At 35.2% G+C, this 26393-nt stretch overlaps 4 protein-coding genes across 4 annotated transcripts; 2 read left to right on the top strand and 2 right to left on the bottom strand.

Annotated features, from left to right (window-relative positions):
* The first annotated feature begins 187 nt into the window (after positions 1-187).
* Arl2 (ADP ribosylation factor-like 2) lies at positions 188-1576 on the top strand. Its single transcript, XM_065515795.1, has 3 exons — positions 188-335; positions 403-757; positions 837-1576. The coding sequence occupies exons 1-3, from the start codon at positions 271-273 to the stop codon at positions 969-971; spliced, it is 555 nt and encodes a 184-aa protein (XP_065371867.1). The 5' UTR covers positions 188-270; the 3' UTR covers positions 972-1576.
* PNKP (Polynucleotide kinase 3'-phosphatase) lies at positions 1023-2790 on the bottom strand. The gene is made up of 2 exons (XM_065515793.1): positions 1607-2790; positions 1023-1498 (listed from the first exon to the last, which is right to left on the bottom strand). Exons 1-2 carry the CDS (start codon positions 2760-2762, stop codon positions 1056-1058), a joined length of 1599 nt encoding a protein of 532 aa, XP_065371865.1. The 5' UTR covers positions 2763-2790; the 3' UTR covers positions 1023-1055.
* A 348-nt stretch (positions 2791-3138) lies between these two features.
* Positions 3139-14479, top strand: Tti1 (Telo2 interacting protein 1). Its single transcript, XM_065515797.1, has 10 exons — positions 3139-3412; positions 3472-3792; positions 5684-5861; positions 5932-7032; positions 7847-7940; positions 11115-11276; positions 11361-11503; positions 11574-12292; positions 12363-12434; positions 14166-14479. The coding sequence occupies exons 1-10, from the start codon at positions 3228-3230 to the stop codon at positions 14458-14460; spliced, it is 3270 nt and encodes a 1089-aa protein (XP_065371869.1). The 5' UTR covers positions 3139-3227; the 3' UTR covers positions 14461-14479.
* On the bottom strand, positions 14475-25908 carry LOC135963807 (titin-like). The gene is made up of 2 exons (XM_065515796.1): positions 25704-25908; positions 14475-25652 (listed from the first exon to the last, which is right to left on the bottom strand). The coding sequence occupies exons 1-2, from the start codon at positions 25706-25708 to the stop codon at positions 14612-14614; spliced, it is 11046 nt and encodes a 3681-aa protein (XP_065371868.1). The 5' UTR covers positions 25709-25908; the 3' UTR covers positions 14475-14611.
* Between the last annotated feature and the right edge of the window lie 485 nt (positions 25909-26393).

The raw sequence follows: 26393 nt of genomic DNA on the forward strand, positions 1-26393 counted from the left end.
AAACTGGCCATTAATCTTTTTCATAAATTTAAAATTGTTTCAAACATTTATATATTTGTTTTTAATGTGTGGTAAATTGCTTTTAAAAATAAAGGGGCAAGGTTTTGCTCCATTTCATACCATTCCACTAGACATTTAATGGAGATGCCACTTATCTCCATAAATACAGGTATTTATGGAGATTAATTTATAAACAAAAGAACCATCTTTGCAGCTGCATTTTTAACTTTGAAAGAAATTTAAATTAAATAATAAATTTAACACGAAATCATGGGTTTTCTTACGGTTTTAAAGAAAATGAGGCAAAAAGAAAAGGAAATGCGTATATTACTGCTGTAAGTAAAATTTAAATATTTTTGGTTTTCTTTGCCGTAATAATGATTCATTGATTTTGCTATGAAGGGGTTTGGATAATGCCGGCAAGACTACAATATTGAAAAGATTTAATGGTGAGCCCATCGACACAATATCACCAACACTAGGTTTTAATATAAAAACACTAGAGCATAATGGTTACACTCTAAATATGTGGGATGTAGGCGGTCAACGTTCATTACGTTCCTACTGGCGTAACTACTTTGAATGTACAGATGGTTTAGTGTGGGTGGTCGACTGTGCTGATCGCATGCGTTTGGAAACATGTAAAGAAGAATTGGAAATTCTATTGCAAGAAGAAAGATTGGCTGGAGCCACTTTGCTAGTATTAGCAAATAAGCAAGATTTGCCTGGTGCTTTATCGGCCAACGAAATCAAAGAGGTATGAAATTTATCATACAACATACATATGTATATACGTCGTAGGTACCTTATTTTAAACGAATCGTTTGTATTTTTAGATTCTGCAATTGGACAATATTACCACACATCATTGGTTAGTTGTAGGAGTTAGTGCAGTTACTGGAGAAAAGCTCTTAAGTGCAGTTGACTGGTTAATAGATGATATAGCTAAACGCATATTTACTTTGGATTGAAAGGAGTTGGCACTCGTTAAAAACAACTACTATTTGTTAAACACATTTCCATTTTTTAACTTATTCCTTTATAAAACATTTTTTTTATTTTTCCACCAAATATAATTTGTACAGACGTTTCCAATCAGCACGTTCAAATTCTGGTTTTAAATTCACCTTTACAGTTTCCGCAAAACCTTCCGACAGGGTGGGAACAGTATATTTCTTTTTCATCATATTAAAAATCATGTCATTTATTTTGGAATGTTTGTTATCGGTCAGTTGTCGAAATGCTATATTGTGTTTGATCTGCGCCACGGAAACGTTCATCATAAAACAGCGACAATTGACTTTATATTTCTTAGCGAGCTCTACAAATTTTTTACGTGATTCAACATCAACATTCGTATTATCTACAACACATGATTTATTGGACATTAGAGATTTCTCACAGCTTTTTAGACAGGCTTGAGTGCTGCCTAATATATCAGCATTTGCTACAGTGTAACCTAGATGCGCTAAGTTGTATTGTGTGAAATGTGATTTTCCTAACAGAGAAAAATATAAATTGTAAAATGTATTAAATAAGTTTCCAAATGCATATAATAAACTATATAAATTTAAAATTGTTTCGCGTTTTAATAATCATTTCTTACCTGATCCTGGAAGACCCATCATTACAATAATTTCACATTCATCTGATGGAATTTTTGTATCCATAGGCTCCAGTAACGACAAATCTTTGGTATCCACAGTCGGATCAAATTCAAGTCTTATCCATTCTTCTTGTTTTGCACCCAAAAAATGTTCTTCTGGAGTATAGAAGGGTACTCCAAGATTTTTGGCATATGATCTATCGGCTAATGAATGATCTTTTCGGCGTTTATTAACTCCCTTACCCACTTCAGGACGACCAGCAGCATCGCCCACATAAAAGCTTTGTTCACGTTTAATTTGAAAATTCTGATTCTTTTCTTTTTCTAAATGTTCCCACATGCCCGGTAATGGCTTACGATAATAACCATCCGAGGTAGCAACAAATACTTGTACGGGAACTTGTAGCTTAGCAATGATTTGTTTAATCTTAACCTTAAACTCGTCAACATTTACTTTACCCTTTGCTATACCACCCTGATTGGTAAAGAAACATATTTTAAAACCATCTTCTTTAAGAGATTTAAGTTTCTTAGGAATTTCTGGATAGTTTAACATCCAATCATCACTTGTTTTAGGAAACACATTACCAGATTTGGTTTTAATTATGGTACCATCTATGTCGTAGGAAGCAATTTTTGATGAAGCCTTTACCCCTTTACTTGTAAAAATTAACATTTTCCCATTTTCCACTGATGCCCAAGAATCTGCAACAGATTCTTCGGTTTCCGATTGGTCATCTAATACTTTTTCAGATTTTTCTAATTGTTGTTTACTATTATTTGCTTGAACTTCTGGCGCTGGCTTAAATACAACTTCAAATGGATGTCGACCATAAACAACCTCCACTACATCGCCATGCTGGAGGTCACATTCTGTATGCTGTAGGGCCATTAAACCATTTACACCACAAGGATTTATACCTAAAACTTTTAACCGTATATTTGCGGTATCTAAATCGACTTTCAGTTCCAACTGTTGTTTTGAACACTTTATATCTCTGATGCCGGTTTCCTTATTACGTCCTACTATATTTATGCCAGCTTGTAGGTGAATTAGTTGATGTTCGGGTTCCAATGGTTTCAATTGACAAGCGCGTTTCATAGTTTCTTTGGTTATATCTTTTAACGAACGATTTAGGAATTTGGCCACGGACATTTCAGAGGAAAACTGAATGTAAGGGTTCTATAGCTGAAACAAAAAGGCGTATATACGACTTTCTTAAAATTTGGAAGAGTCAAGATTATGACTTTATAATTTTTATTATTATTCGCTTTTAATAGTGTACTTGTTTGTATGCATGTTTGCCAGATTTATTGATGTAATAACGTTAATGAGTTTATATTGCTATGCTGACAAAATAAAAATAAATAAATAACGTAATCGATTCTTCGTAGTTTTTCAGAAGAATGTCGATTGTTCGATTTTTTGTTAAGTCAATTTATAGAACCCTACTGCAAATATTTCCACTTAACAGCTGTCCGATTTATTATTGTTAGTTATTTTTTGTGCCGGATTTTAGTGACAAATAATTTGTATAACTATAAATAATTACTTTAATTCAAAATTAGCAACGAAAAATAAAATAAATTACTTTAATTGAAGGAAAACTCCTTATCTACCATGACTTCCTTAGAACCTTTTGTATTAAGAATTAAACCAGCTATGGATGCATTCCTAAGAAAAGCTACCAAACAAAATGTAAAAGACTTGGAAAACGAATTGGCCCAATTCAATTGGATGCACATGAGTATATTTAATATTCAAATTCTCGTGCCTTTAGTTTTAAAATTGGAAGAGCTCAGCAAGTTAGTCGAGCATAGTAAATTATTCTTTTGATTTTCGAACTGATATAAATTATTTTTAGTGATAATCAGGATATACGTACCGGTTGTTTACAATGCATTACTCTGGTGACTTCAAAAGTATATTTAAAGGAATTAACAGCATTACGTACTATGCTCGTTGTGGTCCTAAAGCAAGTGCGTGAATGTGATAAAGCATCCACAAGGCAAAATTTAAGTGAAGAAATAAAATTGGCCAGTGTACAGTGTATAACAGAATGTTTCAGACGTTCAACATCGGATGTATTGGAACAATTTTATAACAAGGATTCAGCCATGATATTGGGACAAATTTTGTTGACTCTGGTGGAATTCATTGAAAGGGAGAAATACAAAAAATTGGTGTAAGTTTGAACTACATATGTATATTTTGTAACATTTAGGTAATATGTATGGTAACAATTACAAAAAACATTTTTTTATGTTTATTGTGGGGTTTAACAGTTAAATTACAGATCTGTCCCAAAAATTTAAAAATTCGATGCTGCATTTTTTTATTTAATGACAAATTTAGAATTTTGTTAGAAAAATAACCATTAACTAATAACCATCGAGCATTGCCTGAAGTAGGGGCATCGAATTAAAAATGTATAATTACACGGTGCTACGATGGCAAAAAACTTGGAAAACGACCCAGCGTGGTTATAGGTCTTGCTGAGTACATTTAAAATTGTGTCTAAAAATTTCAGAAACAGCCTCAATTTCTGAAGTTATTCTAAAAAACCGGTTTTCTGTGATGTTCGTCAACTTATCGACCTGTAACTCAGTCTGTTTATGTCCGACTTTAAATTTTTGAACTTAACGGGTTTGGAAAGCATACTGATTACGCTTTAAAATGACGTGCATTTTTTTGTTACAAAATTACAATTAAATTACTACAACCTACCATAAAACAGTTTTTTCAAAATAACTAAAAATTTTGATGGTGTTTCAAAATCTTTGAAAACAGTTTTTGTATGTCCTCACCTAGGTCGCTATTCAAGTTCTGACAAAAAGTGTTATTTTGCAGCAGAGTGTTATTATTTTTTAAATCTTTAAATTAAAAAAATATGGTTAAATTTTGTCAAAAATGTAAGCATAATTCATACGCATATGAAAATTTTGAATTTGATTATTTTTCACGTCTGAGATTTTGAAAAAAAAAGTTCTTATTTGTTTGGAGTTGCGAGCTTTGCAAACCACAGCTTATGTTTATTTCCACTCTTCTTTCGAGAACCAGTATATCCTTGAAGACGTCGTAAGAGATACAAATTAAAATATTTATAAAAACAGAATTAAAACTGTTCATTTTATTTTTATTTTTTTTATTTATTCAGTAGTCATTTTTATTTTTTTGTTCCAATTTGAATACTAAAAAATGTTCTATCTTAATATATGTATGTACAGTGGTGGCCAGGAATTTAAGACAAAAATTGTTTGCTAAATTCCACGTGATTGTCAATTATTTTTTCAAATATTTCCACAAATATGTATGCATGAGGACTGTTTTAACACACAAGTGTGTTTTATTCGACTGTGTCAATTCATACATATTCACCACGAACACATAAAATTTTTCAACATGACCAAAAAAATTTTTTTTTAAATAAAAAAATTTATATCATTATACATATTTTTATTATTACAAAATATTCGGACCAAATTTCGTATTTTTAGTTCCATTAGTTTCGGTCAACGTATTTCCACATAAATTTTTCCATATATGTATGTTTTACCGATTTTTCCAAACATTTTTCAGAAACTACAACTTGACCAAAAAAATTTTTTTTTAAATAAAAAAATTTATATCATTATATTTTTATTATTACAAAATATTCGGACCAAATTTCGTATTTTTAGTTCCATTAGTTTCGGTCATATCATGTTATTAACAGCGGATGTTCGCTGAGGTGGGTCAACGTATTTCCACATAAATTTGTCCATATATGTTTTACCGATTTTTCCAAACATTTTTCAGAAACTAGAAACATTAATAATAAATTTCATACCCTTAGAGGTCCTTTTATTTTGGCTCTATCGCACTTAAAATTCAGTTGATGAAAAAAATTCAATTATTTGTCTTAAATTGGTGGCCACCACTGTATATGTACCATATATCAAAAGTTTGGCGTCCAGCATTTTTTTAATATTTTTCTCAATGTTAGACAACCCTAAATAACAAACAATGTTTGACATCATAAACCAAAGAATAACTCATGAACAAAAAACTTGTAAATTGTAAATTTTTTCATTTAGTCTATCTTCTTTGGAATGTCTAATGAGTGTATTTTATGTACACGATGAAGCTGATCGCATGGATGTCGTTTTACGCAATCAAGTTGCAAATACAATCTTTATTTTCCTACCAAAAATTGTTACAGTTTTATATCAAATTTCAATAGCTGATGATACTGTAGGAGAAAGTATTAAAATTGTAAGTCTTTTTGGAATACATAAATACTATCAATTCAACAAATTAACTTAAATATGTTTCATTTTAAAAGTCTTCCATCAAAGCCTTAGGTCGTATATTATGTGTTATTTATGAACAAACTACAGAAAATCTAATACATGCTAAATATGATGTGGGAGCATTTAAGAGACTACTCAACGAAAGTCTAACGTATACTAATGATAGCAATGATAATGATATATTGGCCACTAAAAAGAACCGGGAACAGTTAGAGCAACGCATGAAACAACTACAAGGAGATGGACGCACTCAACAGTGGATACAAGCTTCTTCGAAAAAATTACGTATTATCTTTACGCAAACAAGCCAATTAAGATCGCATACTTCAGCAAAAATACGCAAAGAATATGCTGAAATGTGTTGTCTTCTTATGGAAACATGTTCTCATAATCTTAAGGAAAATTTTGTCTTTATGATGGAATCGGTTGTAGCACTTACAGAAGATGAAGATGTACATATACGTAATCTCTGCTGTAAATGTATAGATCAATTGCAAAATAATCACTCCAATGAGGGGATATTTGATGAAAATTCCGAACAACTGCTAGATGAACATCTAACAAAATTACCAAGAATTATAGCACGTTGCGATGAAACGGAACAGTACACAGAATTGACTTTTCTTAAAGGATTTTTTAAATCATTAAGTACCAAAAAATTGCAATTATTACTCTCAATTCCTCATAATTTAGAAATATTTTGCATGTGCTTATTGTCAGCCTTAGACTTGCAAACATCCTCTGATTTACTAATCGAAGAGTATTCTTTGCGGGAAATGGATGTAGAGGGCGAATACTTAGAAAGTAGCAAATTTCCTTGGCGTAAATTCAAAAATTTGAATTCTGAGAGGAGTGTTAAATGCATACGCGAAATATGCCAAATTTTGGGTAAAACGCCCGTATTAAATCGCATTATTATGGATTATCTTTTGGAAATGTTACAACAGCATAATGAGGCGATGAATGAAACCCTTTTAATTCTGTTATGGTTGGCCACATCCAAAGAAATGAATAATAAATTTCAGTGCAAGGATTTGAATTTGGTCAAGCAATTACTTGATGAGTTATTGGATGATAAACATTGGCATTTGGCTTTAGAACCGGATAATGTTATGCAACTTAAAGTGAATAGGGTGAGTAGATTTTTTAAGTTATTAGGATACATCAATATATCGGATGTTTCTATTGAAAATACCCTTTTTTGAAGTTAAAATTATTTTTCAAAACTCTTTTTTCGTTTAAAAGAATTTTTTATTTAAAAACACAGAGTTTTTCACTTAAACTCCAATTTTACACTTAATAATCGATTTTTCAAAGAACAGTATTTCAGTATAACAAGTAAGAGTGCTAGCTGAATCTTATTTTTATACCCATAGGGTAACATAGAGACGAGAAGTAATTTACATAAACCTAAGTCTGTTGTCAAAAACATAATCTCTATGCTTATACTCATCATCAAAAAACTGAAAAAAAACTTTTTTTTACCAAAAAGATTTTGATGAAAAACAAATTATGTAGGTGAAAAAAAATGTTTGGTTAAAAAAATGATCGTGAAAAAAAATATTTATAGAAAAATTTTTTAATATTTATTTTAAAGTATACATTATGAAGGGCATATAAGATTCGTCACAGCCGAATATAGCACTCTTACTTGTTTTAAATAAAATCCGATATTTCAAAAAAAAAAATTCCATGAAAAATTCGGACAGACAATAGGCCAAAATCGGACAATTATTGTTTACCTCGATTTTTTTCACCAACATATTTATATACCAAATAATTTTTTCAATAAAAGTTGCTTTCAATCTTTATCTTAAAGTATACTTTAGTAAAGGGTATATAAGATTTGGCACAGCTCTCTAAGGAGAAGGGTTTATAATTATAATTTGCCATCGCCGAATATATAACACTTTAACTTGATTTGATTTTATTTTTGGTTTTCTTTAGCATACAGATTGGTTCATTGATCGTACTCCAGGACTTTACGAATCGGCTGTAGAAATACGAACACAAGATTGCGATTCCGATGATGAAACTGAAGGTATATTTTAAATAATATAATTAACGTGCTTGTATGTATATTATGTTCGCTTTTAAAATGCTTTCATTCAAAGTTTATAATATTTGGGATAAGTCACATTACATTTAACAATTAGTATTTATTAACAGATCCAAATAGACCAAAATTAGTTTTCATGTCATTTTGTACATAAGTGCATATTAAGTTCATTATTGCGTACAATTCTTCAAAATTCGGCAATACATATATGGGGGATTTCACGTCAAGTGAACCATCTTTTAAAATCAATGTCTTCCGATCGGGATGAAATTTGCACCAAGGTTAGATCTATTGAATAGTTATTCAGACATAATTTTTCAACAAGATCGGTCAATAACTCTCGGAGTTAATTTGACATTTTGGCCATACATGAGATTTTTCTAATCCATGTAACTTATTACCTACTAGCTGAATCCGGTCCGCGTTGCTGGCCTTTAGAAAACATCTGTTTTATATTGCATCTCGATCTCGAACATTCAATGTTAATACATGTGGTGGCATTTCGGCTGGTTCCAATGAATTCAAAAATTCAGTAGGATAATTGACGACTTGTTCTTCGTTCCCTAACTTTTTGATTAAAAGTAGATTTCATATAGAAATTTCTTATTCATGCACCTAATATGCAAGAGTAAACAAAATTGTTTATCACAGACCGAAAAAAAAAATCTGAAGATTCCTTGAAAATTTTATCAAAATCGGTCCAGTTTGAGTCCATACGGAACATACATATGTACACACATCCATTTTTATGAAATACTAGCTGAACCCGGTCCGCGTTGCTGGCCCTTAGAAAACATCTGTTTTATATTGCATCTCGATCTCGATTTTAATATACAGTGTCGGACAAAGTCGGTGATCCAACCTTCAATTTTAATACATGTAGTGGCATTTCGCCTGGTTCCAATGAATTCAAAAAATTAGTATGAAAATTTCTTATTCATGCACCTAATATGCAAGAGTAAACATAATTGTTTATCACATACCGAAAATCAAAAATCTGACTTTACACTGTAGGCTTTTCACAAAAGGCTTTTCTGAAGATTCCCTGAAAATTTCATCAAAATCGGTCCAGCCATTTTGGAGTCCATACGGAACATACAAACATCTATTTTTATGAATTATAGGGCATTAGCGGTATAATGTAAAATTTTGATTTTTACACGCCCCTCCGCCCACAGACCGAATATCAAAAATCTGACAATACAGTGTTACCCGCTGGACAATTCAGAAGATTCTCATCAAAATAGGTCGAGCCGTTTTTTATATATGTATATAGATGGCATAAGCGGTATAATGTAAAAAATTGATTATGCCACGCCCCTCCGCCCACAGACCGAAAATCAAAAATCTGACCTTACAGTGTTACCCGCTAGACTATTCTAAAGATTCCCTGAAAATTTCATCAAAAGCGGTCCAGTCGTTTCTGAGTTTATTCGGAACATACATACATACCCACATACAAACATCCATTTTTATATATGTATATTAGAGTGACAATCAGTTGGATGGAAAAAAAATTTTGTTAAAATTTTGAAGAGTGCCGGGTGGAATATTGTGACACTAGGCCTAAAAGATAAATGTTGAAAATTTGAGCCAAATCGGACAACGATTTCTGGACGCGCATCGAGGTCAAAGTTCAGATATATGCAAAATTTTACTATTTATATGGAATAAATAGGTGAAACTCGTTAACTTTCCGCATTGTTTTCTAGAAATTAAAAAAAAATTTTGGAAATGAAAAGATAGCGAAATGTTATATATATTTGGGCCGATTTTAATCAAACTTTTCCGAATTTTAGCGATAATACAGTTTTTGGGTCATTTTGATCCAAAGGAGATACAGGGTAATTTCCAAAAATTTTTTTAATGTAATATTCATTAATATAAATAAATCTACATATTTCTAGAAAACAATGCGGAAAGTTAACGAGTTTCACCTATTTATTCCATATAAATAGTAAAATTTTGCATATATCTGAACTTTGACCTCGATGCGCGTCCAGAAATCGTTGTCCGATTTGGCTCAAATTTTTAGCATTTATCTTTTAGGCCTAGTGTCACAATATTCCACCCGGCACTCTTCGAAATCTAAAAAAAAAAATCGGCTGTCACTCTAATGTATATAGATATGGCGGTATAATGTAAAAATTGGATTTTTACACGACCCTCCGCCCACAGACCGAATATTGAAAATCTGACTATACAGTGTTACCCGCTGGGCTATTCTGAAGATTCCCTGAAAATTTCATCAAAATCGGTCCAGCGGTTTTTTTAGTCCGATTTGAATGAAATTAAGTTTTTAATTTGGACCTCATGGGCCCACCAGGAGCGGGGCCAGGGGTCCCCAAAGTAGGACACCTCGGGTATGTTCAATTTTAAAAATTATTCTATTTCTTCGTTTGTGTTCCGATTTCAAAAAAAAATACGTATACAAAATACAACAAACCCAATAGCAAAAACAACAACAGACAACTTTGACAGTTCACCTACTTTTTAACAAAAACAAAGTACCTGTTGTTTTTGTATTGTTGTAGTGATGCAGTCACCTTTCTAAGTGTGCCCTGAGATAGCTATTTCTTCATTCTTTCGAAAAAAATATTTTTAAAAAAATATAAAATTTTTAATATTTTTTTTTCGAAATCAAAAACTTTTTTTCTTAAAATAAAGTTTAGATATTTTCCTTGTGAACCTATTTAGTCGCTTAGTGGGATGCGAGTTCGATATCTATCAAAAAAATGTTTTGTAACACAAAAAATGCAATTTTTGACTTTTTTTGCAAAATCAAAAACTTTGTTGACTTTTTTTTCGAAATGGGCCCTATTTTTAATTTTTTGCTCAACAGAAAGCTCAGATATTTCTCTTGAAGACCTATTTAGTCGCGTAGTGGGATGCGAATGGGATATCTATCAAAATAAATGTTTTGTAACTCAAAATATGCAATTTTTGATTTTTTTTCCAAAATCTATCTTTTTTTTAAAATGGGCCCTTTTTTTAATTTTTTTTCGCTAAAAAGAAAGCTTGGGTCTATTCCTTTAAGACCTATTTGGTTGCTTAGTGGGATGCGAGTGGGATATATAGCAAAATAAATGTTGCCAGCATAACCACTCATGTATACAAATAAACATGCACTAGACTTAACATTTTTTCGATTAACAGATTTAATGCAAAAACAACAAAAAGTCACTATAATTGATGCTGAATTCAATGTACTACATACCTGCATTGTGCTGGACTGTTTGGGTCACTGTGCTTTATATGTGGGAGAAAGGTTTGATGGTTATATTTTTCAAACATTGCACAATGTTTTATTAAAACTTGGTAAGTACTATTGTAATTATAAACTGTTTTCAATAAACAAGCAATTAAATGTATACAAAATGTACATTATTAATATATTTAAAGCCCACAGTAATTCGATGGTATATAAAGCCGCTAATTTCGCATTAGTGTCCATACAAAAATCTCTTAGATTTAATAAAGCAATTCAATTAATAGAGGGTCATATTGATTATATAACTTACCATTTAAATATGTCATTAAAGAAGGTTAGTTAGTATACAAAAGTAAAGGTTAGTAAGTTACAAGTAAATTTTCTTTTGTTTTAATTATTTAAAGACACCAGAATGTAAATCGGCTGTAGATATTCTGTCGGTGGTTTTACAATTTTCTTCTCGCAATAACCTGCCCCATTTGGAATTGATTTTTGAGACCATCTATAATGAATGTTCAAAACAATATGAATCTCATAATGTTATTTCTTATTTGAAAGTATTTAATGCCTTTTTAAAACACATTACCTCATGGATGTTATCGTGTAAATTAGAAATTAAAGATGGACAAACAATGCATATCGATGATGTGGATAATAACGAAATTAATTTAAATGAAAACGATTTATTAAATTTCTGGCTCGATATTTTAAATGCTGCTAGAACGGTCAACGATTTTGAAGAGCAAGATGTTACTATGAAATCCTCTAGTAATTCAACTACATCGCAATATTGCGGTAACAATACAAAAGAGGAAGACGTAGTGGAAAATAATCCACAACTACCACGACATATCGTAATGATTAAATCAATATTACAGCAAGTTATAAGGCTTTTAACTTCTTCCGAGGTGCAATTACAAATTCTATCATTGGAATGTTTAACATGTGGTATACCATTGCTGCATGATTACGAAAATGAATTGCTACCCTTGATACACTCGACTTGGTCACCGCTAGTGGAGAAATTTCGTCAGAAAAATGCTTTGGTGTTAAATCGTTGTTTTTCCTTGTTGGAAATTTTGGCCACCAATGCTAAAGACTTTATCACTAAAAGAAGTTTAGAGTAAGTTGTTTGAAATCAAAATTACAGCTGATCATCTGAAAATAATAGAGTATTTGTTTCATTGTTACAGTGATGTTATACCATTCCTTAAAAATTTTCTGCAGCAAGCTGCTACACATTCAGCTAAAGAAACAATTACTGTGTAAGTATTATAAAAAGTATTAAAATTAAAAAAAAAAATATTGTCAGCCCAATCATGAATAAAAAATCCGAGGGATTTTTTTCCCTTTTCCCATTTATCATTCATGATTGGGCTGTATTTGTGCTTTATTTTCTTTTGCAATCAGTTTAGAATTTAACATATATGTACATTAGACATGCCTTTAAAAAATAGATTTGCTTTGGATGGGTCTTATTTTGTTCATTAGTAGCTAAAACTAACTACTGCAAAATTTAAGTGCAATCGGATAACTAGAACACGTGCCGGAAATCGATTGAAAGTTGTAAAATTGGGTAAATAATGGTACCTTTTTCAATATCTTAAAAAAATTCCATATTTGAATACTGTTTTTTTAAACATTTGCAATAAACCTAAAACAATTCGAAATTATTGTTTCATATCTTGTTAGAAAGATAATTTTCTCTAGGTTTATTGCAAATGTTTAAAAAACAGTATTCAAATATGGATTTTTCAGTGACAATGCAATTGTCAAAACAATGGAAACTTTTAAACTTTTTCAAGAAAGAAGACTAAAACAAAAATAGTATGTAAGAAAACGATGTAAAATGCATTATGTTTTACCGTTATTTCAAAATATTTTTTATTTTGATAATTTCTTTTTGTAATTTTTATGAATTCTTGTGTATTTGTTAAGTTTTTGGTCAAAAATTAAAACAAAATTGAAAAGCACCAGCATTTTGCTTTCCAAATTTAGCAATTTATAACTTTCTTATTCGCAAGTAATTCTCACTAGCCGGAAAGTGATCAACCAGTGCCCGAACTCGAAAGAGTATTAGTGACTATGTAAAAAGGGTTTTATCGGATCTCAACGTAAATAAGTCTCCTGGGCCAGATGGCATACCATCGCTGGTCTTGAAGTAGTGCTATTCGACGTTAGCTCGTTCATTAGCTAATCTTTTCAGCACTTCACAACGTGCCGGCGTATTTCCTGTATGTTGGAAGGTTGATAATGTCATGGCAACTCCTAAATATGGGGAGGCTAAAAACCCTGAAAATTACAGTCCAATAGCAATTTGTTCAGCACTTTCAAAAGTTATGGAAAGTATGGAAACTAACATCTGGTTAAATATTTGGAGTCCAACAATTTACTTGACTACCGCCAGTATGGCTTTCGTAGAGGACACTCTACGCAGACTTGATAGCCTTCCTATCGGAAAAATGGTGACGTTCCTTTCACCGTTTTGCCGAAAGTAAAATGGTGGCTTTAGATATTTCCAAGGCATTCGATAGATTGTAGCATGGTGCACATTTATCAAAACTTATTGCTTATTATGTATTGCAAGTGTTTATCATATTTTTGTTTAAAGTTTAATTCTTGAGATATAATATTCAAAGGCGTATATCTCAAAAACCAACATATCTAAATTGTTAAAAAAATATTTATTGATGACTGTCTGTACCCACTTTTATATTTGTAAACATTTTTAAAGTTGACACTCTCATTTAGGAGTAACGCACCAAAGTAATACATTTTGATTCATAACATCTAAACTTAAAAAGTTTACAGCTTAAACATTTTGACAAATATTTTATGACTATTTTTAAAACAGTGGTTTTTGAGACTTTATATGCACAAAGCTCAAAAACCACTGCTTTATATCAAATGTGTTGCTTTTAAAACAAAATTATTAAGAAACAAACGATGTTTTTTGAAGAATTTAATATAGACATATTCTTCTGCTTTCTTTTCAGCCAAACTCAAGAATACAAATTACAACTGAAACTGTTGCAAGAATTTCCAAATCTCATCGAATGTCTTGACTTGGATGGTAAGCATTTAAATGAAATTTCTGAAATAATGTCATTATATTTGTCTATGGAACAGCCTAAAGATTTGCAAAATCAAGCCATTGAATACTTTAGGAAACTACGGCAATACAATGGTCCTTTAATTTATTTAATAATTATTAAGAAATCCCATTTAAAAATGTATACGGATAATGTACGAACAATTCTGGAATCATTTGATACTGCGCATAAACAATAAAGCTCACAAACCACTGCAATCTATAAAGTTTTTCTATTTTTATTTGTGTACAAACTTAATAAGTGTTAATAATACATCTATATATATTTCTATTGTTATCACAGTTATCACATAAAATAATAAATAACAAAATAATTTTTATAAATATCCTTTAGATGCATTCCCTTTCCATTGCTTCAAAATCAGCCATCATTTCGTCGTAGATGTCTTGTTGATCGTACTGTTCTGCTTCTTTATCTAACTGGGACACATCAATACACACATAGCCTCTGCTGACATCCTTAGCGGACGTTTGATGTGCTGTTGGTGTTTGTAACAATTGCTTTTGCAACATTTCCATTCGATCGGCCATATTATATTGCTCTTGATCATCTGCAACTGTTGTAGGTGTTTGTAACAATTGTTTTTGCAACATTTCCATTCGCTCGGCCATATTATATTGCTCTTGATCATCTGAAACTGTTGTAGGTGTTTGTAACAATTGCTTTTGCAACATTTCCATTCGCTCGGCCATATTATATTCCTCTTGGGTATCTGCAACCACCCTATTTGATAATGATGCTTTATTTGGAGATTCCATTATTTGCTGCTGTAGCATTTCTATTCTTTCAGCCATATCGAAATCGTTGGCTTGGGCCGCTTCTAATTTATCTATGTTGTTGTTTTCATCAAATTCTGAATATTCTCCATTTGCAGCCTCAGCTTCTGCTAATTGAAACTCCAAATCGTCTGAATCGCCGATTTCGAAATCATAATCATTGAAATCATCAATTTGCATCGACATATCCTCTATATCGGGTATGCATACATTTTCCAGGTACTGATAAGGAGGAGTTGGAGGCAACACAAGGGGTTGGTATTTTGGTATATCGAGAATGTCGGGAGTTTTAACAGGACTGTAAGGATAAACTGAAGATGCGGGTGTTTCAGTGGGAATTCTTGATTTTATCACTCGCAGCCGTTCTCGTACTGGCGGTGGTGTTGTTGGTTCAAATTCTATTGACCTATCGAAACCTTGTTGCTGTTTTAGACGTTCTAATTCCAGCAATAATCGCTTTCGTTCTTGCCTTTGTTGACGGTTTATTATATTCTGTCTATTTGTTAGCTCTCGAGCAGTTGGACCCTGTTGAATTTTTGCTTTTGCTGCTCTCAACACTGCAGCTTTTTCCATTATAGTGGCATAGTCGGGCGGCGGAGGTGTTACCTTAGGTGGAACACTACCTAATGTAGCCTCAGACCTGGTAAGTGCCAACTTTGCTTGTTGTCTAGCTGCAACTTTCGGATTAAGAATAGCTGTTTTGTTTTTAAGTCCTGCCAATATACGAGCTTTGGCAACTTCAGCCAGATATTCGGCTGGTAGTTCAGGTGGCTCCGATGGACATTCTCTGGGGGATGGATGCGCTAAAATTTTGGCTTTTGTATCAGGTTGTTTCTTTTTGAGCACTAATCTACGCATCAATCTTCCTTTGTTTGGTACTGGTTTTAATGCAACTCTTCTTGATATTGGCACTCTAACTTTTGTGGCTTTTGTAGCAGCTGATTTTTCTGCTGCTTCTTTTGCCTGCAATTTCTGAATTAGCTGTGCTCTTCTTATCATTGCAGCTACATCAGTTGGATCTGTAGGATGTGGAGGAATTAGGATTGGTCCCTGTGGTGTTTTCACTCTAACACCAGGGCAAACGCCTAAAAGTTGAGGGCTAGCGGCATTAATTTCTTCGCCAGCCATATCTGCTGTGTGCGATATTGATCTCCTTGGACTAATAGATTTTGATACTGGTGTCATTGCTTTCGCAGGAGTTGGTGATTCTTCAAAATAACGTGGTATTGTTATATTTGGGGACCTAATAGGCGTTTCCGATTTACTTGGGGATTTTGCAAATGATGGTGCACTGAGTTCAAAAAGGTCTTCATCTGGCAATTCTTCGGGGAATTCTAAAGCATGAGGTGTTAATGGTGGACTTTCTGGACAAATTGCAGCTTGTTCATATTGTTGACGTATTCTGCTTATTATGGCTGAAGTTGCGGGTGGCGGGGTCTGAGGTGGTGTTAGTGGCATATACTGTTCCCTATGTTCACTATGAGTATATTGAGTAACGTCTATAAAGCTTGGTTCCTCAAACTCGCCTAGTTCTTCTAGCTCATTTATGTTTTCAAAAGCAGCCAAATCAAATTCGTATTCCTCCATTGGTTCTGCTAAATCTATTTTCCTGTCACCGACGCGTGGACTTACAAAACGAACCGGAGAATATGGAATATCTTCACGGATAGGTGTTCTAATTGGACTTTCTGCAATAGTAGGCGGTAAAAATGTTCTTTCAGCCAGAATTCTATCATATCTAGTTTTCGGAGATTCATATTTAGTTACTTCAGTTATAGGCTTTTGTTGTTGTCGAATTTGCATTGCACTTTTTACGGCGTCTAAATATGCTGCTGATGCGAACGATGGTTGCGCCTTTCGAACAACACCCTTTTCTTTCAATGCTTTCATTCTGGATAAAGCTTTAGTATAATCCCTAATAGGTGACGGCGGTGTTGCATTTAATAACGCTAGTTTGGCAGCATCCACTTCTTTTGCTTTTCTAACTTCCTCTGCTTTTGCTGCCTCTCTTGCAGCAACTCTAGGATTCAACGCGGCTGTTCTATTTTTTAGACCAGCTATTTTTCTTGCCAAAGCAACTTCTCGTATATAGTGTTCTGGAAGTGGTGGAGGTTCTTCGGGATATTCTACTTCTTCCTCTTCTGTTGGAGTTTGAATTTTATCCAATTTATTTGGTTTTGCCGGAGTTGCGGTGGTCATAACATCGCCACGTTTTCTCATGAACAGTTTTTTGCGTATTCCTGGTTTTTTTGGTGGTGGTGCTGTCCATCTTGAAATTGGAACTCGTTCTTTTTTCTTTGGTTTTGCAGCCTCTGCTGCAGCCATTGCAGCGACCTCAGCTTCAGCTTCTTTAGCGGCACGTATTTCTGCTTCATTTTGTTCTATCAGCTGTTGGATTTTCCTAGCTCTTCTACACATAGTTTTAAAATCTGTGGGATCTTTGGGATGAGATGGTATAACAATGGGACCTTCTGGTGACGGTATGCGATATGTAAGTGGTGAAACCGGGGGAAGAGGAGGCGTAGGCGGTGGCGGAGTAGCTTCAAATAAAAGAGGTATCGAAAGATCAGGTGATTTGACCGGAGATCTAAATGGTGAAAGCACAGGAGTTCGTGTTGGTGTTCTTTCAAATGCTGGACTGCTGAAATCGAGTAGTTCTTCTTCTGGAACTTCCTCTGGCAAGGGCAACATACGAGGTGGTGTTCTTAACTCTACAAGGTGACCTGTTGGAACTTCCGGTCTATAGCTTTCTTTTACTTGTCTACGTACCCTTTCTATAATGTCTCTTGGTCTAGGACGTTCCATTGGTGTTAATGGCGTGGTGTCCAAAAAACTTGGTTCTTTAATATCTCCCAGATCTTCAGATGTTTCTAATTCACCTGAACGGTCTCTCGCAGATATGCGTTTACTCTCATTAATTTGACATGTCACATTTCCTTGAGGATCGGTAGTCGTTGTTACATGATTTGTAAAATGTTGTAGTTCTCCGTTAACTATTCCTGACGTTTCAATTACTTGCTCCTTAATCGTGTTATTGCCACTTCTAGTTATTTGAGTTGTTGATTTTTCAGCTCGTTTTGTGGCTTCTTCTTTGGAGGGACTTAAAGGAAATGTTATAGGACTGTAGCGAATTTCAGGTGTTTTTACAGGACTCATAACAGGAGTTGTAGGAGGAGTTCTCCTTTGGGCTATTAGCTGTCTATATCTTTCTCTAGGATCTATTATTGGTGGTGTTACTAACTGCTGATGTTGCAAATCAGATATAAGCTGGTTCATATCCAAAGCGGTAACAAGTTGAGTAGGACATTGATCCGGAGGTGCTTCTATTGCTTCCAAGGCTTCAAATTCTGCTAATGATAAATCATTCATTTGCGAAACACCTTCAGCTTCCAATAATTGTTCTTCCAAATCAATAATGCGTTGTTTTAAATCAAATTTCTCTTGTATTGAGGTGGAAGGACAGACCGGAGCTGCTTCGAATTGTTCTAAAGCCTCAAACTCAGCCAATTCGCTAGACTCTTCGTCAGTTAATTTCCTGGAAACTGCGCTAGGTGTTACTGATAATCGCTGAGACGCTGGTGAAGGCGCTTTTTGGTACGTATATGCCTTAGCTCGAGGGGTAACAGATAAGCGAAGTGGCGTTGTAGACTCTATCGAAGGTAATGGGGAGTATCGGTATTCTCCCAGCTGCTTTAAGGCTTCCAAATATGCAATCTGTTCCAGTGTCGGCTTATAACTTCGACGATTAGATTTCCTTCGCAAACCTTCCATGCGGACTTTAATCTTTTCGTGTTCAGGCAAAGCATTATATGCTGCAGCCGCTGCTTCCTCCGCAGCTTTTTTCGCAGCAATTTTTGCTGCTACTTTGGGATTTAAAGCAGCTGTTCTATTTTTTAAACCATGTATCAATCTTGTTCTAGCAACAGCATCTCTATATTCTTGGGGAAGTGGTGGTGGCTCAGCGGGACATTCTATTTCCTCTCCCTCAAGCGACAAACTTTGTGGAACTTTAATTATTTTCTTATCTAGTGATTTTGTAGGTTCTACCACACGTTTCTTTAACACAAGTTTTCTTTTTGGTTTAGCACCAATTTTTTTAGGTGGTGGTCCTTGCCATCTTGAAATTGGAACACGTCCTTTCTTCTTTGGTGGCTCAGGAGGTGAAGCTCTTGCTGCTTCTTCAGCTTCTTGTTTTCGTTGTTTATAAATGGCTTGGGCTCTTCTTACCATTGCAGCATAGTCCTTTAAGTCTTTTGGATGGGGAGGTATAACTATTGGACCTTCAGGCGAAGTAGATTTTTCTTTAATTTCTGTGGGGCGAGAGGGTGACTGTTGTTTAACTGGTGTTGATATACGAGGTTGTGGTGTTACTGGTGTAACTGGATGTACTTCACCCCAAGCCATTGGAAGAGATACTCGTGGTGATTTGTATTTCGTATGTGGCATTTTAGTTGGTGTTCGAGCAAAAGATGGCGCGCTTATCTCAAATAATTCTTCATCTGTCAGTTCATCGGGCATTTGTAAAATATCAGGAGTTTTTTGAATTGAACGTTTTTCGCGTTCTTGTAATTGCTGCTGAATCTTAGATCTGATTTTGTTTATAATATCTGATGGTCTAGGCGGAGGGCTCATAAGCTTTTCGTAAGAAATATTTGTCAAACTTGGCTCAATTTCATATTCTAATTCATCAAATGGCATGTCTTCCAAGTCCCTAAATTGTTTAACTGCAGCAACTCGCCTTTCAGGAGTTTCATCGACGTTTAACAACCATTCATTTTCAACTGGCGTGGAAATGGGAGAAATTTGTTTTTGATATTGTCCAGGAACTATACACGGAGCACCACTGGGACTGAATAGTCTAATAGGACTAAAGTCGGCGGACGGTGTAGTCGAAACAACATCAAACTGTTGGGTATATTCTGGAGGACTAGTTCTTTTTTCATGAGCTTCTTTTAGCCTCTGAAATCTTTCTTGTATGTTTTTAGGTGGTGTTTGAGTCATTAATTGAGACGTTTCTAGAACAATGTCTTCGACAGGAACTTTAAAATCCTGCATTTCGTCATAATATATAGTACCAGGCTTCGCATCAGCTCTAGGTGTAATAAATGGACGTTTTAATGTTTCACTTTCCTCTTCGTCAAACAATCCATGCTCCTGGAAAAATCCGACTTGCCCTAGCATTCGCATCGAAGGTGCCGGTACAAAAGCTGCTGGAGTTAACCCTTCAGGTCGCGAAGGAGGTCGTGCGGGAGACGGAGTTAGGAGGTTAATTTTTTCCGACGTTAGTGATGGAGTACGAGGTTCAATTTTTTGCCTAGGAGATGGAGGGAACTGATGTGCTAACATTCTGCCCCAATGTCGTTCACATCGTTTTGGAGTATCATAGTTATACAGAATTTGAGCTTCTGCTTCGAGAGCTTCAAACTCATCTAATGATAAGTCAGGCTTCAATTCAGCTTCGAGATTTTCAAATTCTTCTAGCGATAAATTTGCTGGTAAACATATAGGAGCAACAGCAGTTGAAGGGACTCGGGTGTGACCAGGAGAATGAGCATGTTGTGGTAATGTACTTTGAACTTGCTCTGGAGAAGTATATGGTCGTAGCAATGATATATCTGGAATTTCAAATGACTCATCAATTTCTTGAAGTGGAGCAAACGCCTCTGAAGCCTCTGGCATTGCACCCATATATTGTTCTAGAAATTCAAATTCATCCAAAGATTCATCTACAACTGGTGAAGGACTAGTGGAGCGGGGACGGGCTCGCATTGGTGCTTGAGGTATATTTACTGATGAATATGCAGTTGTTGGAGTTTGCAGTGATGTTGTTTGTGTCAAAACTGGAAGGTCGTCTACTTTTGGAGATCGATATGGGGAAGGCTGACGCAAAACATTTTCTATTGGATGCATATTATCTCTAATGGCTGCTATAGTTCCAAGTATGTCAGATGAAGGAACGATGCGACGTTTTTGTGCAGGAATTTTCCTCACTTTTTCCATTCTTGCTTTAATTTTCTCATGCTCCGGCAAAGCATCAAATGCCGCTTGAGCAGCCTCTTCGGCTGCTTTCTTGGCAGCTAGTTTCGCAGAAATTGCTGGATTTAGCGCAGCTGTTTTATTTTTTAGTCCATGTATTAATCTTGTTCGAGCTACAGCATCTCTATATTCTTGTGGTAGTGTTGGCGGTTCGGAGGGACACTCCCTGTTCTCATCATTGTTTTCCTCTGGTTGCTGCACATCTTTATTTTTGGGTGAAACCTTAGGAACTCGCTTTTTAAGCACCATTCTTTTCCGAGGTGGCCTTTTTGGATCTTTTGGGGGAGGAGCAACCGACCGTGATATTGGAACCCGTCCCCTTTGTCGAGTAGGTTGCGTTGGAGCAGCAATTTTGGCAGCTAATTCATCTTGTTGTTTTTTAAGTTTTTGAATAGCTTGTGCGCGCTTTACAATTGCCTTATAGTCTTTTGGATCTTTGGGATGAGGAGGTATACAAATCATTCCTCTCGGTGATTTTGGTTTTGGTAGAGGGCTAATATGCTTCACCGTTTCAAGAAGTGGTGGTGAAATTTTCGGCGTAGGCATTCGCGGTGGAGGAGTTGGTGGTGGAATTTCTCCCCATGCGTACATTCGCTGATCTTTTTCGATTGGAGAATAAGTTTTAGTATTTGATGATGCTTTTTCAGGTGTTCTCTCAAATTCAGGAGTTTCAATATCAAACAATTCCTCATCTGGCAAATTTTGTGGAAATTCGATTATGCCAGGAGATGCTGGTAAAGATCTTGGTGATCGCGGTATAGCCGGCAGAGAAAAGTTAAGTTTTTGTTGAACTTTTGAGCGAATTCTTTCTATTATTTGAGCTGGAGTGGGAATAGATGGATCGCTAGGTGGTGGTATATCAGATGTTTCCAAGAAATCTGGTGGCTCTATATCAGACAAATCTTCATGAAATGTTTCATCTTCTCCCGACAAACCTTTACCTTCTTGTATATGACATGTAACATTTCCAAATTCATCTGTTTTGGTTGTTACTTGTCTAGTAGAAGTATGAACTTCGCCATTTTCAATCGTTGAAGTTTCAGTAACTTCTTCTCTTATTGTTTCTGCACCTCCATTTGCCCCAATTTTTGTTGTTACCTTTTCGCGCCTAGTTTCTTCCGTTCTTGGACTCTGTAGTTGGATTGGACTGAATTGAGGTATCGACAGTTGTGGTGTTCCGAAGGTAGAACTGGGACTGTCAGTTCGATGGCGTGAAGGAGTTTGACATGAAATAGCAGCTTGTGCTTCTTCGGCAGCCCTAATCGTATCAGCAGCACGTTTAGCTGTTTGTTCTTTTAAATATTGTAATCTCATCTGACCTTCATGTGGTTTTAAGGGAGAAAACTTCATAAAATCTCCATCTCGATATGTTGTCTCTTCAACAATTGGAGACATAACATCAATTTCTCTCCAACCTTTTTTGTTTCTTTGTGTTATCTTGGTAGGAATTAATACACGGCCTAAATCTCTCGTAAAAACTCTTTCACTCGGGTTTACTCGTCGATCCGCTCTTAGTCTGCCAGTTGGTCGCCATTTAGGTTTGGAGGGTTTGGGTATTGGTAGGTTAGCGCGAATGGCTTCTAAAGTTCCCAATGCTTCAATTGACGGCCTAGGCAACGTAGTTCTAAGCCTTTTTCGCATACCCTCCATTTTTTTCCTCATTCGTTCCACAGGGGGTAATGCTTCAATAGCAGCTATTTCTGCTTCTCGGGCAGCCTTAAGTTCCGCAATTTTTGCAGCTCGTTCTGGGTTTAACAATGCTGATCTATTTTTAAAGCCAGCTAATGATCTGGCCCTTGCTACTGCTCTTGCATAAGATGGCGAATATTCTCCTGGCGGATACACTTTTTCGGGGTTTTCTTCCTTCTTTTTCTTTTTTGCTGGAATTTTTTTCATTGGTGGCGGAGCTCTTTTAGGTATAGATGATTTAACTTCTCGTCTTCCCTTTTGTTCTTCACTAGTAGGGACTGAATCCGGAGCCATTGCAGCCTCTTGCGCTTTCTTCTTTTGAATTGCCTGAGCTCGTTTAACTATGGCCATGTAATCTTTTGGGTCTTTGGGATGGGGTGGTATCACGATGGGACCTTTAGGAGTTAAAGCTTTTTCAACGACAGGCTGTACTTCTTCAGGTTCTTTCGGAGGTGGAGTTTTTGGCTTTGGAGGCGGTATTGTTTCGAACATATTAGGTAATGACGAATCTAAATTAAGCTCGTCCTCTTCCTCTTCTTTCTGTCCATCTTCAGATTTTGAGACAGAAAATATATTTCTAAACCGGTCAACTACTGCATTTACCATTGTTGTTAACAAGCCCGTCGGTTTTGGTGTTTGATCTTCCACAATGTGTTCAGCGATATCATCTTCCTCTTCTGTCGTTGTTTCTAAAGTGTAGTCAGGCTCTAAAGCCATATCAGCACCAGAAATTGACAAATCGTACAGATCTGGGGAAGTAACGTCTTCTAAACATAGTTCATCTAATGAAACATCGTCTTCAAAATTAGGCATCGATATTTCACCCAAAGAGACTTCGTCTCCAATTACGAATCCAGCATCTGATAATACTTCAGCAGAAAAAGCAAAATCGGGTAAGTCATTTACATTAAAATCTGGAACATCTATATTTCGTAGCACTGCGTCATTGAATCCCGATGGACATGTTTGTAAAACTACTACTGGAGAGCGGGAACGTTTTGGGGTAATCACTTTAGTTGTAGCTCTAGGAGATGTTATAGGCGTTCCTGTTCTCGATACATGTTGCGTCGGGTTAGCCAAAGGGCTATGTTCCGTTTCATAACGTGGATCAGATGCCTCATTAAAGCTCAAATCACCTTCAAATTCAGATACTGTGTCCATTTGAGCCCTTTGCATTATAATAGCTTGAGCTGCAGCGGCAGCCATAGCTTCTCGACTTTTTAACAAATCATCATACCGAAGAATTGAAGGTACTTCGAAAATAGGGCTTTGTTTAGCAACATCTGCCCTTGCAGGCGATTGAAAAAGTTTTTGCTGCAAAGTATTTATGCGATTTTGTAAATCGGTTTCAGTATCCTGTGTAACAGGACATTGGCCATGTGATGCTGCTCCATATAGCTTTTCTAAAGCTTCATATTCATCTAGTTCTTCTTCTTGCGGCATGAGAGTTGCTGTTCTTTGACTTGCATCTAAAGGTGGTGGTGTATGTAAAAGCTCTAGCTGCAAAGCATTTATTCGATTTTGTAAATTCATCACACTTTCCTGCAAGAGTGGATATTGGTCTGACATTGTGGCACCATATATTTGCTCTAAGGCTTCATATTCATCTAATTCATCTTGTGGAGTAGGGGTGAAAACATTTTTCTTTCGATCCACTAAAGCACTTTTGGCTGTATCAGTCCTTGATCTAATTGTAGCTACACGTTCCATAATATTAGCAAAGGTTGGTGGTGTTGGAGTGGAAGGTTGATGTGGCAAAGCTTTTGGTAATGGTGACTTCGACTCTGGTGCCAGTGGCGTTTTAGGTTTTGGCAGTAGCTTTTTATTTGTGGTCTTAAGACCGGCCAGTTTTCTTGTTCTTAATATAGCAGCAGCCCATTCATCTGGGACGTAATCGGGAGGATGCTGTGGATTTGGGGGACATTCTTTTACCTGTTTAGTTACCGGTCCGACTTTTCGAGGTGCAGCCATTTTTGGTACGTTGGTTGGTCTACCTGTTTTGGTCGTCGCTTTTGGCATATTAGTTAATTGTTTTTTAGGTGGTAATTTTGCAGGGGCTGTGACACCTCTGACAGTTCTTTTAGCCGCACCTTTAGGTCCTTTCTTAGATATTTTCGACTCTTCAAGTGCTTTTAGCCTTGCTATAGCCTGGGCTCTTCTTATAATGGCCACTACATCTTTCGGGTCTTTTGGAGGTGTAGGTATTACACGAGGATCTTCTGGTAGAGGAGGTATCTTATACGGGCATAGTTGTGGCTCCGGTGCAATTTCGCCAATAAGTGCTGCCATGCGTCTACGAACATCATCAACCTGTACTGATTCAGTCTGTGGTTCTTTACCAGGCGTTCCAATGTGTGCAGCCATGCGTTTACGTAAATCATCAAATTCAATTACCTCGGCAACTTCTGCTCTAAAAGTGTCCAATTTCTCAGCTGCAGTGGGAGCTGATGGTTGTGGTGCAGGTGGTGGAGTAGCCATTGTACACATGATCTCATCAAAGGATACATTAGGTGGAAGATCGTAAAATGAGGGCGCTTCAAAGTCATCTAGGAATTCGTCTGGCAAGTCTTCGTCATGAAGTGACCTTTGCGAATAATAGTCAGGCAAAGGTTCATCTACTATTTGTCCATCATTGTCATCATCTACAGTAAAACATTGTATTTTTCTAACCTCACCAATGTCTTCTAAACCTCCTCCATAATTTCGACGATATAGTTCCGGTAAACTGGGTACATGCTGGGGTACCGTAGTACGTGAAGCTAAAGGTATTCTATTAGGCGATCTTTCTGGAACATAACCACCGAAACGAATTTTATTTTCGTTTTGTTGTTTACGTTGGGCTCGATCCAATGAAAGACATCTTTCTCGACTGAAATATTATCTAATTTATTATTTTGTTTCAATTAAGATAAAACAGTACCTCATTATGATGTTTACTACAGTTTCATTAAGGATAAATTATTCAATAATATATTAGTGAATGGACGACCGTTGGAAATATTTTACAAAAAGGTCAAATTAAAAAATCTACAGGAAATTTTGTGAACTTTAGCGAAATAATAGTTTTGCAAAAAATTTTGAATATTTTTATATTAATTTTGTATTTTTGATTTGAACTGATTTAATTTTTGAGACTTGAATTAAAAATATGATTTAAATTGTATAGTTTATTACGATTGGCATTTTATTGTAGCAAAGAAATTTTAAACTACAGTGTGTTGCGCTACAATATAAAAAATTTCACCTATTTTTGTGGCCATGATTAATAACAGCCAAACGGATGGACCGATTTAAATGATTTTTTGGATTTTACCTTACCTTTAATATTTTACATACATTAACAATCGAAATAACAGAATACAAAATTTTCCCGGTTTTAATTTAGCAGAGACAAACTGCGTTTTATTGCCTTTAAGCCAAACGCCATGCCAAATTTCAAAAGCCTTAATCTCATATAATCTACATATCATCACCTAAAATGCAAAACAACGTATCATCAAAAAATACAAAATTGATTTTATTATTGATTACGATTCACTACATCATATCAAATATGTGTTTTACTATCAAAAATAATCATGTTGTAAACAAAATTCAAAGTGCACGATTT

The sequence above is a fragment of the Calliphora vicina genome, chromosome 1 (genome assembly GCF_958450345.1).
Source record: "Calliphora vicina chromosome 1, idCalVici1.1, whole genome shotgun sequence".
NCBI lineage: Eukaryota > Metazoa > Arthropoda > Insecta > Diptera > Calliphoridae > Calliphora > Calliphora vicina.